At 44.3% G+C, this 19,649-nt stretch overlaps 1 protein-coding gene across 4 annotated transcripts in view; it reads left to right on the plus strand.

Annotated features, from left to right (window-relative positions):
- Positions 1-19,649, plus strand: part of LOC109644512 (thyrotropin-releasing hormone-degrading ectoenzyme-like) — a 134,275-nt gene that overhangs the window by 113,801 nt on the left and 825 nt on the right. For all 4 annotated transcript variants that reach the window (XM_069519826.1, XM_069519825.1, XM_069519823.1 and 1 more), the window contains 10 exons: positions 2,294-2,382; positions 3,026-3,159; positions 3,246-3,301; positions 8,067-8,214; positions 8,332-8,435; positions 8,560-8,667; positions 12,716-12,883; positions 15,281-15,421; positions 15,512-15,593; positions 17,206-19,649. The exon at positions 17,206-19,649 is cut by the window's right edge and continues 825 nt beyond it. In XM_069519826.1, coding sequence (XP_069375927.1) covers positions 2,294-2,382; positions 3,026-3,159; positions 3,246-3,301; positions 8,067-8,214; positions 8,332-8,435; positions 8,560-8,667; positions 12,716-12,883; positions 15,281-15,421; positions 15,512-15,593; positions 17,206-17,358 — 1,183 coding nt within the window. In that variant the 3' untranslated portion in view covers positions 17,359-19,649. The remainder of the gene's footprint in view (positions 1-2,293; positions 2,383-3,025; positions 3,160-3,245; positions 3,302-8,066; positions 8,215-8,331; positions 8,436-8,559; positions 8,668-12,715; positions 12,884-15,280; positions 15,422-15,511; positions 15,594-17,205) is intronic.

Below are 19,649 nucleotides of genomic sequence, written 5' to 3' on the forward strand. Positions count from 1 at the left end.
ACACGCTGTTGACTCAAACTACAGGAAAATACAGGCTTCTTAGAAACCAACTGAAATCTACTGTAATGAACAGAAACATCAGCGGATGAGCGAACACTCGGGTCTAAGAGGAGGAGACGGTTCAACAGTTGTCGGACTGAGTGAACAGTTACAGTCTTTGTCGTGTGTGTGTTGAATATAAAATGTTATTCAGTTGAATGAACGGAGGCTCGAGGTTTTGTCTTTGTTTCTCTCATGGAGTTCAGGTTGTTGCTTATTAGGTCAAAGTTTTGACGGATGGATAGAATCACCTGCTACCGACTTCCTGTTTAATTAATGCATCAAGTTTAAACAATCATCAAACTCATTTTTGAAGAATCGTTTGTCTCCTCGTTTGTGACACTTGTTCTCAAATGTCTGACGGAGTCGTTCTTCCCTTGAAGAAAGTCTGGTGGGAAAAGAAGCTTTTTATAAAAGTTTTATTAAACTTTCTGTTTGACTTCAGCTGTTAAGGTGACATTTTAAAGATCACACTTTACTTTTAGTCAAACACTTTACATTCTTCTCTTCTTCCACTTCTCAGGCTGTTTGAGACTCTTTAAACGTGCGGCTCTTTTTTCTTTTTTCCGCCGTCAAACAGAAACAGACGGAGGAAACAAGTGCTTGTAAAAGAACTGAGGTGACAGAGAGAGAGAGAGAGAGAGAGAGGAGAAGCAGAGGACGGCTCTCAACATAAGGTCGAGCTAATGATATTGAAAATAAATCAAACAGGATCTCAGACTTTAAACACATCACAGCTGCAGGTAAACAGATCATGTTTTGTTTCTGTTAGATTTAATGAGCTTTAACGTTAAACAGGACGCCGATAAATTATTTATGAGTCGACACAAAGGGTGAGAAGTTTATTTCTGTACTGTGTCAAAAGTCACACAAACATTTGAGTTCTAATTCAAATGAATTAGAATTACTGCGCTGACGGAGTCTGTTTTTAAATCATCCTCTCAAAACTTGATTTTACACAATTCCTTTCTTTGCCGAGGTCACACAACACAACTACACAATGAATGGAAGTGAAAGCAATGTCCTAACAAGGAGAGCTGTGTGTGTGTGTGTGTGAGTCAATGATTTATTCATCAGAGGCAGAAACCAGCCTTAACACACACACACACACACACACACAGTTGTCTAAAATAAACATTCTTCATGTCAATCAAATATTAATAAACACATTCTGCTGTCCGTGTTTCTCTGAGTGTATGTGTGTGTGTGTGTGTGTGTGTGTGCGTGTGTGTGTGTGCATGTGTGTGTGTGTGTGTAGCTGCCAATCACCTTGTTATAAATATCAGATTCCGTTGCTAGGCAGTGATATTGATCGAAGGTTGCCCAGAGCGACAAATGACTATTATGGGCCTGGTAGATGGTCTTTATGTGGCTGATTGTGTTACAATGACCCTGACCCCTCTAAACACACACACACACAGACACACACACACACACACACACACACACACACACACACACACACACACACACACGCACACACACACACACACACACACACACACTAATACATTCTCTGTGAAGTGGCACCTTCTCTTTAGCTCCAACTAAAACCTTCAGAGACTCATTCTGATTCAATTGATTCATATTTCAATTAGACTGGATTTTAATTACAGACAAACACACTTCAATCAGTCCATTCACAGAGGAAGTGTGTGTGTGTGTGTGTGTGTGTGTGTTCGTATCAAACAACATATTAGATGTGAGGTCTCAGATTGTTCTGTAGTCGTGAGGTTTGTGTTAGAATTTAAATCTGTATTCTGCGGAGCTGCGTTCCTCAGAAATCATTTACCTCCTTAAATGTCAGCCGCTGAAAAACATCCGCGTCTGAGCCGATGCCATTTTGAGATAATCTAATTGGTTTTTAAGAGGTTTTATGAGCCTGATGGGTTTGTGGGACTCAGTCGTGCGGTGAAGCATCAGTTGTGTGTCTGAGGAGAAGATGTAAGAATCACACGCCTCTGACTGGACGACACGTTTAACCTCTCGCTCTCTGAAAAACACCCGGAGCCACTTGACTGATGTTCGCTGCTGCCATTACACTCTCCCTCTCCCTCTCTCCCTCTCTCTCTCTCTCTCTCTATTACGCGGTGAGTGTCGCTCGCTCCATTTGCAGCCGACTCATGTTGAGTGATCATTCCTCTCTCTCTCACTCTCTCTCTCTCTGTCTAATGTCTCTCTATCTGATAAGTGAGGCAATAAAACCTGATTCGATTCCGCTGACCGTCCCTGACATCACTCTCTCGCTCTGTAGTTTACAGTGGCAGGTCCCTCTGACGGTCGCCGTGGGAAACACGTCCACCATGAGTTCAGAGAGACTCATCTGGATCAACAACAGGACAGGTAGACATTATTATCATGTCGGTGATCTTCACCATCAGGATTCAATCATCTCATTAACCAACTTCTACATTGTTTTCTTCACATTCTCATGATCACATGTTAATGAGCTCGTTATCTGCACACGTGATCTGAAGTTAATCCACTATATTATTATGAATATCAGAATATTTTATACTTTTTTAACTTTAATTTTAATTAATAGTAAAACAATTTGAAGAATAAAGCTTCGTCTGCTTCTGTTTTTCTACAACAAAAACATATTGTTCTGTTATTGGGAAATGAAGCTTGGTTCTTTGTTGAGTTAGTGCATGACCGATGTGTCTGCGTCTGGTTCTGGCGAATAAAACTTTGGTTCTTTAAATAAAACTCTGTTTCATTCATTTTAGAGTTTTATAATAAAATAAAGAAAGTTTTGTTTCTGATTTGCAATAAAATCTAATTATTTCTCCCCGGTCATTTTTTTTGATTAAAAAAAAAAAAAAAAAACTTGCTTGTTCTTTTTTTCCAACTTATTCTTAAGTTTTAGTTCGACCTCATCTTCCAGTTGTAAAAGAAAAGACGTCACTTTAAAAAGTCCTGATTTTATAAAGTGTGGTGTCATCTGAAATTCTGACGATCGACTGACTCGTTCGTTTCGTCTCAGAGATGCACAGGATCGGTCAGATGGACGACAGCACTTGGTTGCTTGGCAACATAAACCAGACGGGCTACTTCCGTGTGAACTACGACCTCCAGAACTGGAAACTGCTGATTCAGCAGCTCCACCACAACCCTGAAGTACGACCGGTTCGCCCGAGGAACTCCTTCCTTCCTTAACTCTGATTCTGTTTTTCATCTTCGCCTCTGTTTTCATCTTTTCCTAGATCATCTCGGTAGGAAACAGGGCGGGGCTTATCGATGACGCCTTTAACCTGGCCAGGTGAGTCTTGACTTCTTCTTCTCTTGACCATCATGGGTGCAGTTGAACTTCCTGTCCCTTGTTGAGGCTTCACAGTGAAACGGAGAGTGATGTGTTGAATACGATCTCACACAAACGAACACGCAGTTTACTTTTAGTGCGCGGGCGGTGCCCTTAACGACCGACAGGTTTTTAAACTTGTGAGATTGGCTTCAGAGGAAGTGGGACGTGTTGTTGGCACAGCCTGATTTGAGACAAGTTTTTTTTTCTTTCTCTCTGATTGGTTCATCTGTCACTTGTCAGACATCTGGACGAGCAGCGAGGCCGATCCACTGCGTCTGTTTGGGTTTGATTGTTTCCTAGAAGTCGTTTCTGTTTGTTGCGCTGACGTCTGTTTCTGTCTTTAATGGACTGATACGTTTCCGAGCCGTCGTCATCTGTTCAACAGAATCAACAGAGTCACAGGTTCGTACGTGTTTGTGAATTCATTTGTGCACGAGGCCTCGGGGGTGGAGCTCGGCCAGCGGTGGATTCCTCCACCACCCTCAGCCGCCATGATCGGTGCGGCTCAGTGGCTCGGGGATTACCACTGTCGCCTCGCAGCAGACGCCCCCCCCCTCCCCCCCGAGTGAAGTTTGCATTATTGTGTTTGAATGCCTGTGCACGTTCAGAGCGAGCAGCATTTCACTAAGCTTCACTTTAACTGAAATCATCCCAAACACTTGTTTCGGGTCTGATTGAAAGTCTGTGGTTATCGTTCTCACGCACGTGGTGAAAACTTAAGAGAAGAAAAAAAAAAAGGGCGTTTTGTGTTTTGTGTTTTCACCGAGGTTGTAAAGAAGCACGTCAATGCACAGGACTCCAGATGTTGATGTTTTCCAGAGGTTCTGTATGTGAGAACAAATGTCCGAGTCAGTAGCTCTGTGCATTTTGAGTCCGTGTGAGAAAACAGCAGGAAGACATCTGGAACCTTCGTGTCTCTGAGGTTTCTAACACGTGACGGACGTGAAACTGGAAGAACACAAATACCTCAGGATGAAGACGAGGAGCCGAACACGTAGAAGATGAAGACGTGAACTTGGAATGACGAGGAGATTCCAGATCTGGTGATGAGGGCCGACCCGGACAATCTGCTGCTGCCGCCTCACAAACACTAACCACACAAAGTTTCCAGAGGTCGTGTGTGGAAACAGTTTCTCAGAGAGCACACTGACGTCACTTCTCTGTGATTGGTGCAGTGACGTGCAGGTTCATCGATGTTTCAAGTGGATTTTCAATAGAATATCTTTGACATTTGTGTCCGACTCATTACCTCAGCATTTCTAAAAACCGGCTGCGCTCACAAATCAATCATTTTAAATTTGGCTGAAAAATGACTCAAAAAACAGCGACAGCAGCTGCAGCTTCACTTCACTCAGCTTGAATTCAGGTCAGGATCGTCACAATGGATGTGATTTTACAGCTCACAGATTTCTGTGCGGCTGTAAATTGACTGAAACTGATGGTGTCATCCTGGGGACGAAAACTCAGACTTGTGATTACAATATTTTTTATTTGCGTGGTTTCATTATGAGTTAAACATCTATTTTTTTTAAGCCTTTGTCTAAATTATATCTAAAATATCCAATTTGTAATGTTCTTCACTTTTGAGAGTCGTGCTGTTCTCAGAGTTCGTGGCCTGCGTTCACCTCGTGGCTGCAGATGAGGTGTATTTTACAGATATCTGACAGAATGACACGTGCGTCAGTCAGACACTCGTCTGCGCCGCTGTGCTCGGAGTCGACTCCCTTCGTCTGAATACTGTGAAAAGAGATTCAGAAAGCAGCCGAGCGCGACAGAACCTCTGTGATGAATGAAGCAGGCTGCAGCCGCAGAGGGCGGGAGCGGTGGAGGAGTGAGTGGTTTCTCATAATGACGTTTTCAGCCTGGAGCTTTTAGAGCTCTGTAACCAAAATCTACTCTGACACCAGCCCTATAACTCAATCTACGCCTCCTTTCTTTCTTCTGTATCTCCCTCGCTCAGCCATCTGTTTTCTGTCGTGCTGAATGAGCCGCGGCGCAGACAGCTGTGCTGCCATCCTCCGTTTGAGAGCGAGCGCTGATGAGCGAGGAGCTCGGCCGCACGAAAACTTCAGAAACATCCAGGTCTGAAAACTGGATGAGGTTCATCCATCAGAAAACATTTCCCCTGATCATCGTGATGTTTGAGTTTCAGTGTTCGGAGGAAAGAAACAAGAGAATCAGCTTCATCACTGAGAGGCTTCATTTTTTATTTCACTGAGAGAAAAGAGTCTGAAGAGTCATTAAATATGATGAAATGATTTATTAATACGATACGATCATACATACGTGTATTTATATACCTGGTTTGTGTTGTTGTTGTTAAATTGAGTCTGTAGCTTGTGTTCCTGGTTGTGTTCCTGGTTGTGTTTATGTTCCTGGTTGTGTTTGTGTTTGTGTTCCTGGTTGTGTTTGTGTTCCTGGTTGTGTTTGTGTTCCTGGTTGTGTTCGTGTTCCTGGTTGTGTTCATCCTTGTGCAGCTCACTAAGCAGAAACAAAGGAGAATGTGCTGGTCAGGATTATTTCAGAGTGACAGAAAAACCCCTGAGCTGCAGCTTTATTTACAGAGATGTTATTTCAGCGTTTTTCTGATCACACTCTGAGAACTCGTTACACTCTGATTGATCTTTAACTCCAAATTAATTTCAGTTGGGCTGATTTTTCTTCTGCTTACAGTTCGATTGACTGAAGCTCGAGCTACTGCACACAACGCTAACTGCTCAATGTGTGACTGTGACTTGGTGTGTGTGTGTGTGTGTGTGTGTGTGTGTGTGTGTGTGTGTGTGTGTGTGTGTGTGTGTGTGTGTGTGTGTGTGTGTGAGAGAAGCTAGTTTAGCAGTAATAAATGACTGTGTCTCTCTGAGTGTGCGCTTCAACAGTGATGGATTTCATCTGTGTGTGTGTGTGTGTGTGTGTGTGTGTGCGTGCGTGTGTGCAGGCGACCGCAGCAGTCCCTCGTTAGCTCTCCACTGAGCCTCGCTAATGGCTAATGGACAAACAATTAACTGGCCCTTAACGATGTTAACAAGTTAATGAGCTCAGTTTAAAGCCCCGTTGGCGTCCCCCATAGGCTGCAGCGCTCATTACACACACAGTGGGAAAGATGAACAGATAAAACAACACACTGATGATGAGATGATCGTGGGACCTCGTCAGGACCGGGACAGAAACTCAACGGTCTCAGGTCGGGTCCAGGTCTCAAGTGAACCCGGGAGAACTTCTACTTGAACGGTTCTGGTCTTCAACTTGTTGTTTGAAGCTGTTGAAGCGACTCTTATTTGATATTTTGATGATGTTGAGGACTTCATCATATATAATATAACACAGAGGAACCATCATGTGATGGATAAAATAGGTGAAAAACAAAGAATAGGTGAAAGATCAATGTCTGGATGTTGCTGCCATGGTAACCAACATCTCTCTCTCTCTCTCCGTCTCTCTGCTTTCACGTTCAGTCCCATCAGTCGTTCAGAGAGCTGTAAACAGGAAGTGTCTACAGGCTGGATGGATTATGGTAATGTCCCAGAGGCCCAGGTGCATGATGGGAATAGAGGTGAATGCGTGGAGGTTGGTCGGCATTGGATACGAGGCAGATTATGGAAATACGATGTTCCGGAATTTAGAGTTTCTCCTCTGGCTGCTTAAAGACTTAGAGTCTTATGTGGAACAGATTAACTTTGTGTGGAGGTCTGTCTCCGTCAAACTGTCTCCGTCTCTGTGAGTCCACAAAAACACTTCAGGTGGAGAAGCTGATCCTCCTCAGATCTGATCGACTGTTATAAACACAGTCACACTGACCCGGATCTGAACCTGTGTTTGTCCAGCTGAGCCTCGGACGGAGGAAGCTGAGTGTGAACGTTATTTAATTATTCAAGTTCTAATCTCCCATAATCATCAGCTGTTCTCTCATGGTGCTGTTGGGGGCGCTGTTCTCTCGACTGAACTTTCATTAAATAGTTTATGAACATTATTGTTTGAATGAGTCGGACTCGGTTTCAGCAGATAATCAAAATGAAAGGTTGGGATCTGTCAGTCACTTTGATTGACAGCTCTTGTGTCACGTCACTGTTTGCTGTGATGTCACTTCTGTCTCCGCTGATCGTCAGTCGTCAGAATAAAAAACCATCTCACCAACATCACCTCTCTGACTTCGCTTGGCCCTTATTAATATTCATGAGGTGTGGGCGGGGCTGAAGGTCGATTCAGCAACCAGGTGACGGCCCCCACCCACTGACCTCCCCTTCACCGAAACATCATGAATGTTAATGAGCGCAGAACCAAAGCTCGTTAATATTCATGAGCGCTGTGGCTGTAACCCGGGCCGCTGAAAACCTCGGGTGGCATCAAGAGGCCAAGTTTTTCTAAATGTGTGTGTTCATAAAGTATTTTATACACACGCACACACACACACACACACTGAGGGTTAATGATCACATCTTCGTCAGGATCATTCCCTCAATTGGATTCACGTCCCAGAATGCACCTCAGTTTTTCCTGAACTCTGCTCTTATAACAAAGTTCAGAAGGAGGAACGAGCGTATTTAAAGTGAACAGTGCGGAAAGCTAAATGTGTCACATGGGTCAAAGTGCGGCGGCTGGGACGTGTCAAACCACTGAGTTAAATAAAGTTTTGACAAACTTGGATGAAGTGACGTTGACGTATCCGGATGAGAGTTGTTGTGTGGCTTCATTTCTCTCTCTGTCTCTCCCCCTGTCTCTCTCTCAGGGCCGGGTACCTCCCCCAGGGTGTCCCCCTGCAGCTGATTGGCTATCTGCCCGAAGAGACGTCGTTCCTGCCGTGGCACGCTGCCAGCCGAGCGCTCTACCAGCTGGACAAGCTGCTGGACCGCACAGAGGAATACAGCCTGTTCAGTGTAATCGATCAATCAATCACTTTCTATCAGTCAGTCCATGTCAGCAGACCTGTCCATTGATTAAGACACTGTGTGTGTGTGTGTGTGTGTGTGTGTGTGTGTGTGTGTTTAAAACAGGACTACGTGTTGAAGCAGGTTGCAGCTCGGTACCATCAGATGGGTTGGCCAACAAATAGCCCCGGCAACGAGGGCAACATCCTGCAGGTGTCGTACCAGACTGAGTATGCAGCACGCACACTAACACACACACACACACACACACACACAGACACACACAGTACTTGTACACAAACCTTGCTGTACGGACGTTTTTAAAAAGTTTTTAAAACGTGTCTCTGTGTGCAGGGAGCTTCAGAGGGAGCTCATCATGTTAGCTTGTAGCTTCGGGAACAAACAGTGCCACCGTCAGGCCGTCGCCTACATCTCCGACTGGATCTCCAGCAACAAGAACAGGTATGAGCACGCACACACACACACACACACACATATATACACACACACACACACACACACACACACACATATACACACACACACACAAACACACACCAAGGGTTATAGTTCCTCCAGGGCAGCACACTGGAATCATAGACTTTATATTAAGTCCCAACAGTGTCTCAGTCTCCACCTGGTGGCTGGCTGAGGCATACATCGTAAGTCTTCTCCATGTTAGCGGATGGGACATTTGACGTTTGTATTGCTGTTGTAGAAACATTCAACTCGTGTGATTAATGAAAATAGTCGGACTGTAAATGTACGATGAACGGAAGACAGAGTCTCGTAAGACGATGAAGAGTCGTCTGAAGGATGAGGACTCCGACTCTGGTCACAACAAGTGGATAAACTTATGACAGCGACTTGAATGAAGTGAGAACAAATAAACAAAGTCCGGAACATGTTGTGTAACCTGAACACACAACCTCAAACACCCTGTGTGTGGATGAAGGGGGAGAATGTGAGTCACGGCAGCAGAGCGCCCTGCAGCAGCCAGACTCTCGCCCTCCTCTCACATCCCTTCATTTGTTTCTCTCCTCCATCCATTCTTCACTCCTCTCTGTCTGCCTCAAACTTTTTCTCTTTCATGTGCTGCCGGCTCGTTCGCTTCCTCTGGGGCCTTAACGAGATCCGCAAAATTAGATTTCAAACAGCAAGTTAAATAGAAACAGATGCTGGTGCTCTGTACAGGGCGGCAGGGAGCTGGTGATAAGAGACGTGCATAAATTAAAAAAACACCAAATCAAACAACGAGTCAGACTCCGTCCAGCAGATTTTTATGAATGAAGCTTCGAGGAACACGTCCTCACTAACGCCAGATACGTGTTTACATTTCATTTTCTAAAAAATCCAACAACCTCAACTCTATATTTCCATCTTCTTTTGTTTCATCTCATTTTTCAGCCTTTTTGAAAAGTTTGTCTTTTGTTTATGGAGCGAGCCACGAGGGAGCCGCTCACATGACGACCATATGGCAGCGTTTTTTGGGAGAGGCTGCATTTTACCCAGAGTCGGGTCTTTTTGAGTTGGGGAAGAAATTTGGAAGCGTTCCCTTCCTCAGCGAGGGGAGAGCGCCGGATAAATCCAACATTCATGCAGGATTAATCTCTCCAGGGGGGATTTTTTTTTTCAATATTGCATGGTCTATTCAGTGATTCTAATCCCATCTGGAGAGCACACGTATGTGATTTTCATTCCAAATCTGCTTTTTATCAGGAAGCCACAATAATTGCCCGTCTTGTGAGGAGAGACCTCATCTGACCCGGCATCACAATCATCTGAGGAACAGAAACGGAGGCTTGTTGAGCTGCAGCTGAATTTCGAGTCTGTGTGTATTTAAAAAGACAATAGTTTGAAGAGAGGAGTCAAACGTGTGCGTCACACCTGCACCTCCAGCACATGAAGGGTGTTGAAAAGCACCTGCTGTAGAAGGACTCTGGCTAAAACCTCCTCCAGAACAATGAGTGTAATTACTGCACGGAGTGACTAATGTTTGAGCCCCTACCTCCCCCTGGAATTTTAATCATGTCCCACTGGGGTTTTATTTCAGATGATCAGAAACCATCAGCGTTCATATTTATCTCAGTGTTTCTGCGGCCGGATGAACCTGGTGGGAGGTTGTAGCAGCTGATTCTCTGTTACCCTCCCTGACTCATCCGCTCGGCTTTCAATGCAACAAACACTCACTGACCTGTGACCAGTGTGAGAGCAGGACTTACTTATTCCACTTTCAGGTTTTGTAAAGCTTTCACTCGAACCCTGCGCTCACACTCGTATTTATCTTTTTCTTTTGCCAGGTTTCGTGTTGACCAGTGAAATTGTCCCGCCCTCGATGTGGGTGTGTATCCAGGTTGTTGCACTCCCGCCCTCGACAAATGAAACTGCTTCTCTGAGCACGTGTATCTTGATACCGCTGCTCCACGATCTCCACCGCACGCGCTCAAAAGTGCAAAATCTGAGATATTTTAGTTTCCCTCCAGGAAGTGGAGACGCATTGTCCATCTTTGTTTACAGTCTCTGCTCCGGACTCCTGCTGCTCTGTGGAGGGATTTAAATGTTGAATCTTTGTGGAGCAGCGATTTTTAAAAGTCAAAGTGACATTTCGAGTGTGTGGCTTCAGACAGACAGGAGGACATATGCAGGAGACAGTCAGAGCAGATGGTGGAGAGACATGTTTACTGTCAGAGCGGGAGTTTGATGCGGAGGAAGAGTGAGAGGGAGGGAGAGATATTTCAACAGGAAGTGAGAACTTCAGGACATAAAACATCCTCTAGTGTGTTAGTTAATGGGATCTGAGCCATCTGGAAGCTTCCAGAGACAACGTTTTATATTCTGCGGAGGAAAACTCCACATTACTGCTTTTATTTCCATTACAAATACCTGCAGCGCCTGTAGAGACGGAGGACGAGGGACGAAGTGGCGGACGTGGTGGTAAAAGAACGAGCGGCAGCAGCAGTTAATGTTTTACATGAAAAAGAATCTGTTTATCTGGTTTAACACACACATTCATAAATACACACAGTCGAGTACACTGTGTTTGGCAGATCCTGTCAGAGGAGGACTTTAATGCAACTGTCAGCAGCAGTGTGTGTGTGTGTGTGTGTGTGTGTGTGTGTGTGTGTGTGTGTGTGTGTGTGTGTGTGTGTGTGTGTGTGTGTGTGTTGAAGCTTGCTCTTAAGTGGAGCATCTCTAAAATGATTTCCCAGGTCGGTGAATGATGTAATTCTCCGTGCATCACTCACCCTCCACTCACACATAATAAATACACACAATATCAACACACACAGACAGACACAAAATATATCTACACACACACACACACACTTTCACACAATGTGATAGTTCAGTATGTACTGTAGTTTTGACGCCAGCTGAGCTCACTGTATTGTGATGAACGTTTTTAGTTTTGCTTTACTGATGATTTAGGTCGAGTACACACACACACACACACACCACATACACACACCACATACACACACACACACACACACACACACATACACATTATAGGGCAAAAGGAAAAGTTAACCTTTTTTTTGCTTTACTGACGATTTAGCCAGAAACCAGCTGGGGCGTGTGTGTGTGTGTGTGTGCGTGTGTGTGTGCATATGTGTGTGTGTGTGTGTGTGTGTGTGTGCGTGCGTGAGTGTGTGTGTGTATGTGCGTTCTAGTGCTCAGGATCTCTCATTAGCACCATGTTCCCTGTGACACTATACATCAATCCAAGGCTAAACACAGGAAATAGAATCTACACACCAGGTTTACCAGCCCCCCCCCCCCCTCTTTTCGTTCACTTAACGTGATCTGAAGCTGCTCATCATTCACTCTGAACGATGAGCAGCGTTTCGCTTGAAGCCTCCAAAGAAAACAAGTGAGTCCAGCGTTGAGACTCTTTTTCACACTTCATGTAAGTGAGGACGCGTCTCGACTGGAGAAACACGATCTGTATCCAGACTTAATAAATCTGAGCAGACTGTGAAACTGAAAACACAATTAATTCAGTCCACAGGCCAGTTTGTCTCATGCAGCTTTTCTGAGTCTTAGTTGAAGGCGAAGTCTTCGTCTCTGCGTTTCGTGGCCACAGGAGAAGTGAAGGGATGTTTCTTCTCTAATGGAGTCGGGAGTTTCTCACTTTGCATCCGGGGAGCGTCCCGGTTAATCCTGCGGACGTGTCTTATCTGGGTTTTCACTTCAGAGACACATCCCGTCTCTGCCGCTCTCACTTACAGTGACGCTGCTCTCAGGCCCGCTGAAATCTTCCAGAGGGTCTGTATGTGAGAACGGAAATATCTTGAGTCAGTTGCTCTGGAGGTTTTTTCTAAACGTCTCCCATCAGGCCCCCCCCCCCCAGGTAAAATGTCAGGGGGACATTTTGAGACAGCTTTAGAGAAAATGAAAGTAAAATTAAAAACCTGAAACTCCAGAGAGACACTGTTTTCTGCTCATGTCTGAAACTGACTTCATTAACGTGACTTCAGTATTTTACCTGTTGTTCGTGTGTTTGCAGGATTCCTCCCAACATCAGAGACATCGTGTACTGCACCGGCGTCAGTCTGATGGACGAGGACGTGTGGGAGTTCATCTGGATGAAGTTCCACTCGACCAGCGCCGTTTCAGAGAAGAAGATCCTGCTGGAGGCTCTGACCTGCTCCGACAACACTTTCCTCCTCAATAGGTACAAACGGACGACACTCGCCTCGCACTTATCTTATCGACCAGTCAGAGCGCTTCACACTAACAAGCCACATTTCACCCCCACACAGACACACACACACACACAGACACACACACACACACACACACACACTGACAGTGACTCAGGAGGCTGCAAAGGATTCTGTGTTTTACTGGAAGAACATCGAGTCAGAAATATCCCTGTACTCGTGAGCGGCTGCTCGTCCGGCTCATCCTGCGGAGAATCTCATCGCGCAGTTTTCAGCTACATCGTGTGGCTCCGTGGTTCGTTCAAGAATCGACGGCTGTTGATTTGTTTTCATTAATGTACGAGCAAAGAGACGCACGAGTTCATCAGGAAGATTAAAAACAACATCCAGCAGGGGGCGACACAGGAAGAGACTCATTAAAAACATATTCTGATTTATTATTTTTACCAACGGATGAAACACAACCCCGTCTCTGTGTAGTGAGATGTTCACAGTGTCACAGTCTCATTGTGATTTAAGCTTCTTCCACTGCTTCACTCGGCTTCTTACTTTGCTCCCAACGCTTCGCGGTAGTTGTACTCTGACTTCCTTTAAATTGTCCTTATTTTAACTCTGTGATGCTCTGCCCCCTGCTGTTCATGTACTGTTATGCATTAATTTAAAAGGACACACCCATGCTAAAGGTTGGTCTCCACCTGCTTAAAGAAATACGTGGCTCTCGGGTCACATCAGTGTTTATCGAATGAATTCATTGAACCTTCACCTTTCTTTTCATCTCTTTTTGTTCTCCACCACCTCCTTGAGGAAACATCAGGCTCTTCAGCAGCTCGGTGTTCACCGGCCGCTCCCCGTCTGTTTGCTGCTGTCAGCAGTGGACAGTGGAGTTTTCGAGCAGTTTTTTGTGGAAACAGAAAAAGCTGCTGGATACAACATTAACGAGAGCCGCGAGACTAAACCACAACAGTAAAGTTGTGAGTCGTAAAAAACAAAACAATGAGCCGACAGACATGAAAAACACTTCACAGAGTGGGAGTGTGGATCTCTGAGGGTTTGTGACTGCCAGCGTTACACACTGCTTTTTGTTTTATTGTTAATATAAAGCACGGAGTCACTTTAAAAGCAAATGCGTCTCAAACATTATTATTTTTCACTTCATTATGTTGGTTTTTGGCAGCTGATTTGAAATCAAGCAGCACGAGGAAAGGTTCCCTGATCTCAGCGGCATTTACGTAAGATAAAAACCAAACGGCTCCCTGATACGTGAAGGTGACTGAGTGATAACTGCTGCATTGAAGTCAGTACTTTATTCATTTAATTCAAACTGAACGCTGATTTCAGCTGCACAAAGAGAAACCAGATTATCAATTGAACGAAAGATGAATTGAGAATTATCCCGAGGCCTCAGATAGATGCAGCCCCGTGTGTGTTTGTGTTCAGCGTGTTTTATCAGGTGCTTAACAGTCGCTATCTATTTCTGAAAAAAATAGGGAGGATGGATATCACAACACCGAGAACTACGCAATGGGACACAATGGTGTGTGTGTGTGTGTGTGTGTGTGTCTGCGACAGGTATTGATTTTTCAACCACAGTAAACTGTTCTGCAATCAGAGAGGTAGTACTGCATGTTCAGATAACAGCTATCAGACACACACACACACACACACACACACAATCATAAACTCCCAGGTACACACAATCACACAGCACTGTAACACACTGATTGGTCACACAGGAAATAGTTTCAACACAGAGGGATTGTGGGAAAAGAGAGAGAAAATTGATTTTGGGGTTTAATGAAAAGACGCCAGCTACAAACAACCAGCTAACACACACACACACACTCACACACACACACACACACACACACACACACACAAAGTACAAAGTACAATACAGAGTAGAGTGACAGAAAAATACAAAAGAGGGATGAAGGTAAACTGTGAACAGCATGTGGATGAGTGGACATCAGTTATTTCTGAAGGTCTTTCTTCTGTCTCTTTGTCTTTTTCAGCCTCTCATCTTAAAACACTCTTTAGAAACTTGGATTAATGTGTTTACACGTCGGAATTATCGGGATTCTGCAGAGAAACGCTCTGTGTGATCACCGGGTTTCTAGAATTCCCAGTTCCCTCGATCCCAGACCTGCTGCGAGTAATCAGATTACTCTGTGTGTCTGTATCTGAATAAAATTAGCTTATCAAATTTATGAGTATTGATTTATCAAGTAAATGTGAAGCTAAAATGAGTCAAGTAAATGTTTGTTTGTTTCTTCTTGGTATTCTTAAAGGTTTCCACGTATAATAATATAAAATAGCTCACGCTAATGATTGAGCACAGTAAAACTAGCATCCCTACATTGTACACAAGTACACAAGCACCTTTAACCTCCCGTCTCCATCTCTCGCAGGTTACTGAACCTGTCTCTGACCTCCGACCTGGTGCCGGAGCAGGACGTGATCGACGTCATCATCCACGTGGGCAGAAACCCTCAGGGTCGAAACCTGGCCTGGAAGTACTTCAGAGAAAAGTGGGACGTCCTGAACGCTCGGTGAGAGTCCATCAGAGGACTGGTGTTTGTTTGACCTGCGGAGAAAACGAAAGACAAAGTCTAATCCTCCATGTGAATGTTTGTGTTCAGTTACGGTGAAGCGTTGTTCATGAATTCGAATCTCATCAGTGGAGTCACAGAGTTCCTGAACACCGAGAAAGAACTGAACGAGGTAAACACACAAGCACACGTGAACCTTCCAAAGAAAATATGTGTAGAACGATCTTTACGCTCAGGTGATGAAATAAGAAACAAAGCTAAACCTTCAATTCAAGTTACAGTTGAAATTCAACTTACACTGAGTTCAGCAACTTAAATACTCATTGGACATAATGACACAGAAATAAAAATACTACCAAGTGTATGTTCCTGCATATGATAATTGAATAAATTCTCATTACAAATTAGAAGCAGCTGGGACGTTTCCAGATATTACGCTGATCTTTCTCAATTTCGACGGTTGAATATTGAAGTATGGAAGTTTTCAGTTCAAACACAATTACTGTAAATCCTTGGGCCGGTGAACCTTCAGTCCTTTCACACATCCTGACATTGTGTTCGTCTCTCAACGTTTTTCATCAAAAGAATTTACCGAAGAAATGTGAAGCTCAGGTGTGAGTCGACCTCGGCGTCACAATAAAAGCGTTCATCCACCAGCAGGACTCAGACGTCATCTGCAGGACCTCCAACATTATCACCCTCCATTAACACTTCTCCTCCTCTACACATTTTATTATACATCGTGCAAAACTCGGAGTTGCTTTGAAAAGGAAAAAAGAGAAATGGAATAAAAGCAGGAGGAAGAATTTAGAGGTTGAACACGACAGAGTCGAATAAACGCTGGTTCTGAATCCAACTCCCGACGTCCACAACCTGAAATCTTCTACGAATATAAAGGTTTTTAAATAAGAAGTGTGAGATCTGCAGGGGGGGGGGGGGGGGGGGGGCTCAGTGTCAACGAAGCCTGAGAATTAAAATAATCAGTCCCAATTAAAGTGGGAACCCCCGAGCACAGAAACCTCATCCAATGAAAAGGATGATGTGTTTCTTTGTTTTCTTTTCCTGAATATTCTTTTATTGGAAAGTAAAGTCTGCGTGTGGGAACTGAGCAAATATAAGAAAAGTGTGACTGGAGGAGGTGGAGGAGGTGGAGGAGGAGGAGGAGGTGGAGGAGGTGGAGGAGGAGGAGGAGGAGGAGGAGAGTCAAAAAGGAGAAAGTTTGCAGAAATTAGGGAGTGAAACAGTTGGATAAAGTGTCGAAGGGCGAGGAGCTGAGAGTTAACGATATGAGCTGCATTAAAGTGAGTGGAGGGGATGAACTTTGTTCTGCGCTCCAGTGAATCCGTCAAACTCTGAACGTTTAGTTTCCTCCTCAGTTCTTAACTTTGGAAAAAAAAAGAATTCTCCCTCAACAAAGTTTCTCTCCCGACAAAAGAAGAAATGTTTCACCTCTGGAGCTGGAAGCTTTTTTCTTTTAATTACCAAAGTTTCCCTCCGATACTTTGACTTAAAGGACGAACGTTCTGCCTCTAATTATGAAGCTTTTACACAAGTTTCTCTTTAATTATCGAACTTTAAAAAACGCTTTGCTTTTAATAAATCACTTCAGTTTCTGTTTAATTGTGATTAGAAGGAAACGTCTCTCCTCAGATTAGCTGCTCTGTGATATTCCTGTTTCTTCTCTCTCCTCTCTCGGGGGTGTCTATATACTGACCACTTTTATCTGTCATCTCTTTTCCACCTCTCCCTCCTCATCATTCTTTCCCCCTCCTCTCTTTCCTCAGTTAAAGGAGTTCATCCAATCCAGCGGCGTGGGGGCGGGGCCCGCTTTGCCGCGGGCGCTGGAGATCGTCGAGGGCAACGTGCGCTGGCACCGCCTCCACCGGCGACAGTTCTACCAGTGGCTGCGCAAACCTCCGAGCCCCGCCCTCGGCTAACGTGACCTGCGCTAGCTCCGTTGGAGCGACTGTAGACTGACTGCTAAGCTCATGCTAACGCAGCGCTATCTTACAGATGCAGTCAGAATGAAAAAAGAGAAAGACTGACGTGACTCCGCCGCTTTATGTTTTTCTAAGAAACGTGATTTCAAACTTTTTATTTCAGATGGACTTTTTGGACGAGTGGCTGAAGAACTCAAACTGGTTTTTAAATTGTAATTATTAAAGCTGACAGCGCGTCACTGATCCAGTCATTGCTAGCTAACAGCTAACTCCCCCTGGAGGACGACCGAGAAAAGAACTTGAAAAATAAACAAAAGTAGAAATTTGATCAAAACCAAAGAATACGACAAACTTTGAACATTTGAGGTTTATTAGCAACCTGATGACAATTCAATCAAATTAAACATTTTTTTGTAATTATCATTGTTATAATTAGAACAGGGACGTTTTTGAAATTGGCACATTGAAACATCGCTGCAGGAGGTGGTGGCGGTGAAGTTATCGGATTCTCTCCGTGGTTAACTTTGGTTGAACAGAGTTTTTCTCTTCTTGAAAAACGTAGAAGAACAAATAAAACAACAATGTGACGCAGAAGCTTTGAATCTCCGCAGCAGCTGCTGGTGCGTTCACCCAGAATCCCCTGCAGCGAAGCAGCGAGCTCTCCTGAGTCTGAAACCAGAACCGTTCATCTTCTCGTTCTAGATTCACATCAGTCGTTTCCCGTGTTTTGATCTGAGACATTTTGAATCCGACCTTGTTCTGTTAAACCAGCTCTCGGTTTAAAACGCAGATTTCCCATCAGCTGTGTGTCGATCATTCATCAGATCTGTCGTTAACGTGACACTGACCCGTCGTCCTCTGACCGCAGGACTCGTTAGCGCTGCACCACGTGTTACTCTCCAGCTTCAGCTCGACTTCAAACAGCAGCGGGTTAGTGAGGCTTCGTCTGAGCCGCGCTTCAGAACCGTCCTGTGACTTCAGAATTTATTTCTAAACCGTAGAGATCAGCACACACATGTTAGAGTAAAAGACAAATTAACGAGGCGAAAAAGTGTTTTCCCATAAAATGCGAATCTGAAATAAATTAGAAGTTTAAATTGACAAACTTTGGCCTTTTCAAAGATCCATCTAAAATGAAAGTTTCAATTTATATATTTTTATTATTTTCTACCTTCTCTTGAAAATGATTTATCAGTGCCAATTTAAAAACATTCTTTCCTTTTACTCAGCGAAAGACGTTATATCAATGTTGAAATACAAAATAAAGAATGAAGTTTGAAAGAAAATGTTTGAAGGTTCATCACATACAGAAAATTAAAGCCTTTTTATTTGAGTACTGTCAGTTGTGATTTTAGTTTTTTTTTTTTTTTAAATCAATCTGCACATTTTCTCCTGATTGTTTTGGCACATCCTCTAAAGTACAAATAGAAAATCCAAAATGGTTTTGGCACCGACTCCTCACAAATTAAACCCGTCAGCCGATGACGTTGCTCCTAATTTAGTGACCTCGTAAACCCGCCAGTGACTCCTGAGAGGAACTCATTCAATAAAGCACCTGACAGATGGATGAGGTTGTGCAGAGGAGGTTTCTCTGTGAGGAGAGTAAGAGGAGTCCGGGGAACGTAAATGACACGACAACCTTCCTGACTGAGACAAAACCTCAGAGATCAAAACCTTGGCCGAGGAGAAAAAATAATACCTCGACAAATCTCCGTGGTTTCACGAAGCACGGGAACGGGATCGCAACACATCGACCGATCGACCCGCTCCTCCACAGACGTACGATCCGCGAGTGGACGTTAAATGGAGAAGGTTGAAATGTCGTTTCATGAAGACGAGGCAGCTTTTCAAACGACCTCATCGTCAGTGGACTCCTGCAGCGTGACTGAAAGACGGACGGGAAGTTTCGACAGATTCTTCAGTGGACGATATTGTTTGCAGAGCGCCACCTCTGGTGACACGGAAAACACAGCCTCAACGAGCTCAAAGGTTGTTTTTGTTAGTTTCAAGCAGATTTAGGTTCAATCGTCGCTCGTTCCCTCGACAGACGGAAGAATAAGAGACTGGACTTGAAAAGACGGAAGATGAGGCGAGGAGAGTGAGTGTCGATGAGCTCATCGTCCGTGGACAGATTGTCGGAAGATGGATTGAAACGTGGCCCATGGCGGCTTCTTCAGCGGACGATCTCGTTCGCAGGACGCCGATTCTTGTTCGACGGATCTCCCACCACCCCCGAAAAACGTGATGATTTCAAAATAAAACAGCAGCATGGATTGTACAGTTTAACG

This window comes from Paralichthys olivaceus, chromosome 23, assembly GCF_024713975.1.
Source record: "Paralichthys olivaceus isolate ysfri-2021 chromosome 23, ASM2471397v2, whole genome shotgun sequence".
NCBI classification, from domain to species: domain Eukaryota; kingdom Metazoa; phylum Chordata; class Actinopteri; order Pleuronectiformes; family Paralichthyidae; genus Paralichthys; species Paralichthys olivaceus.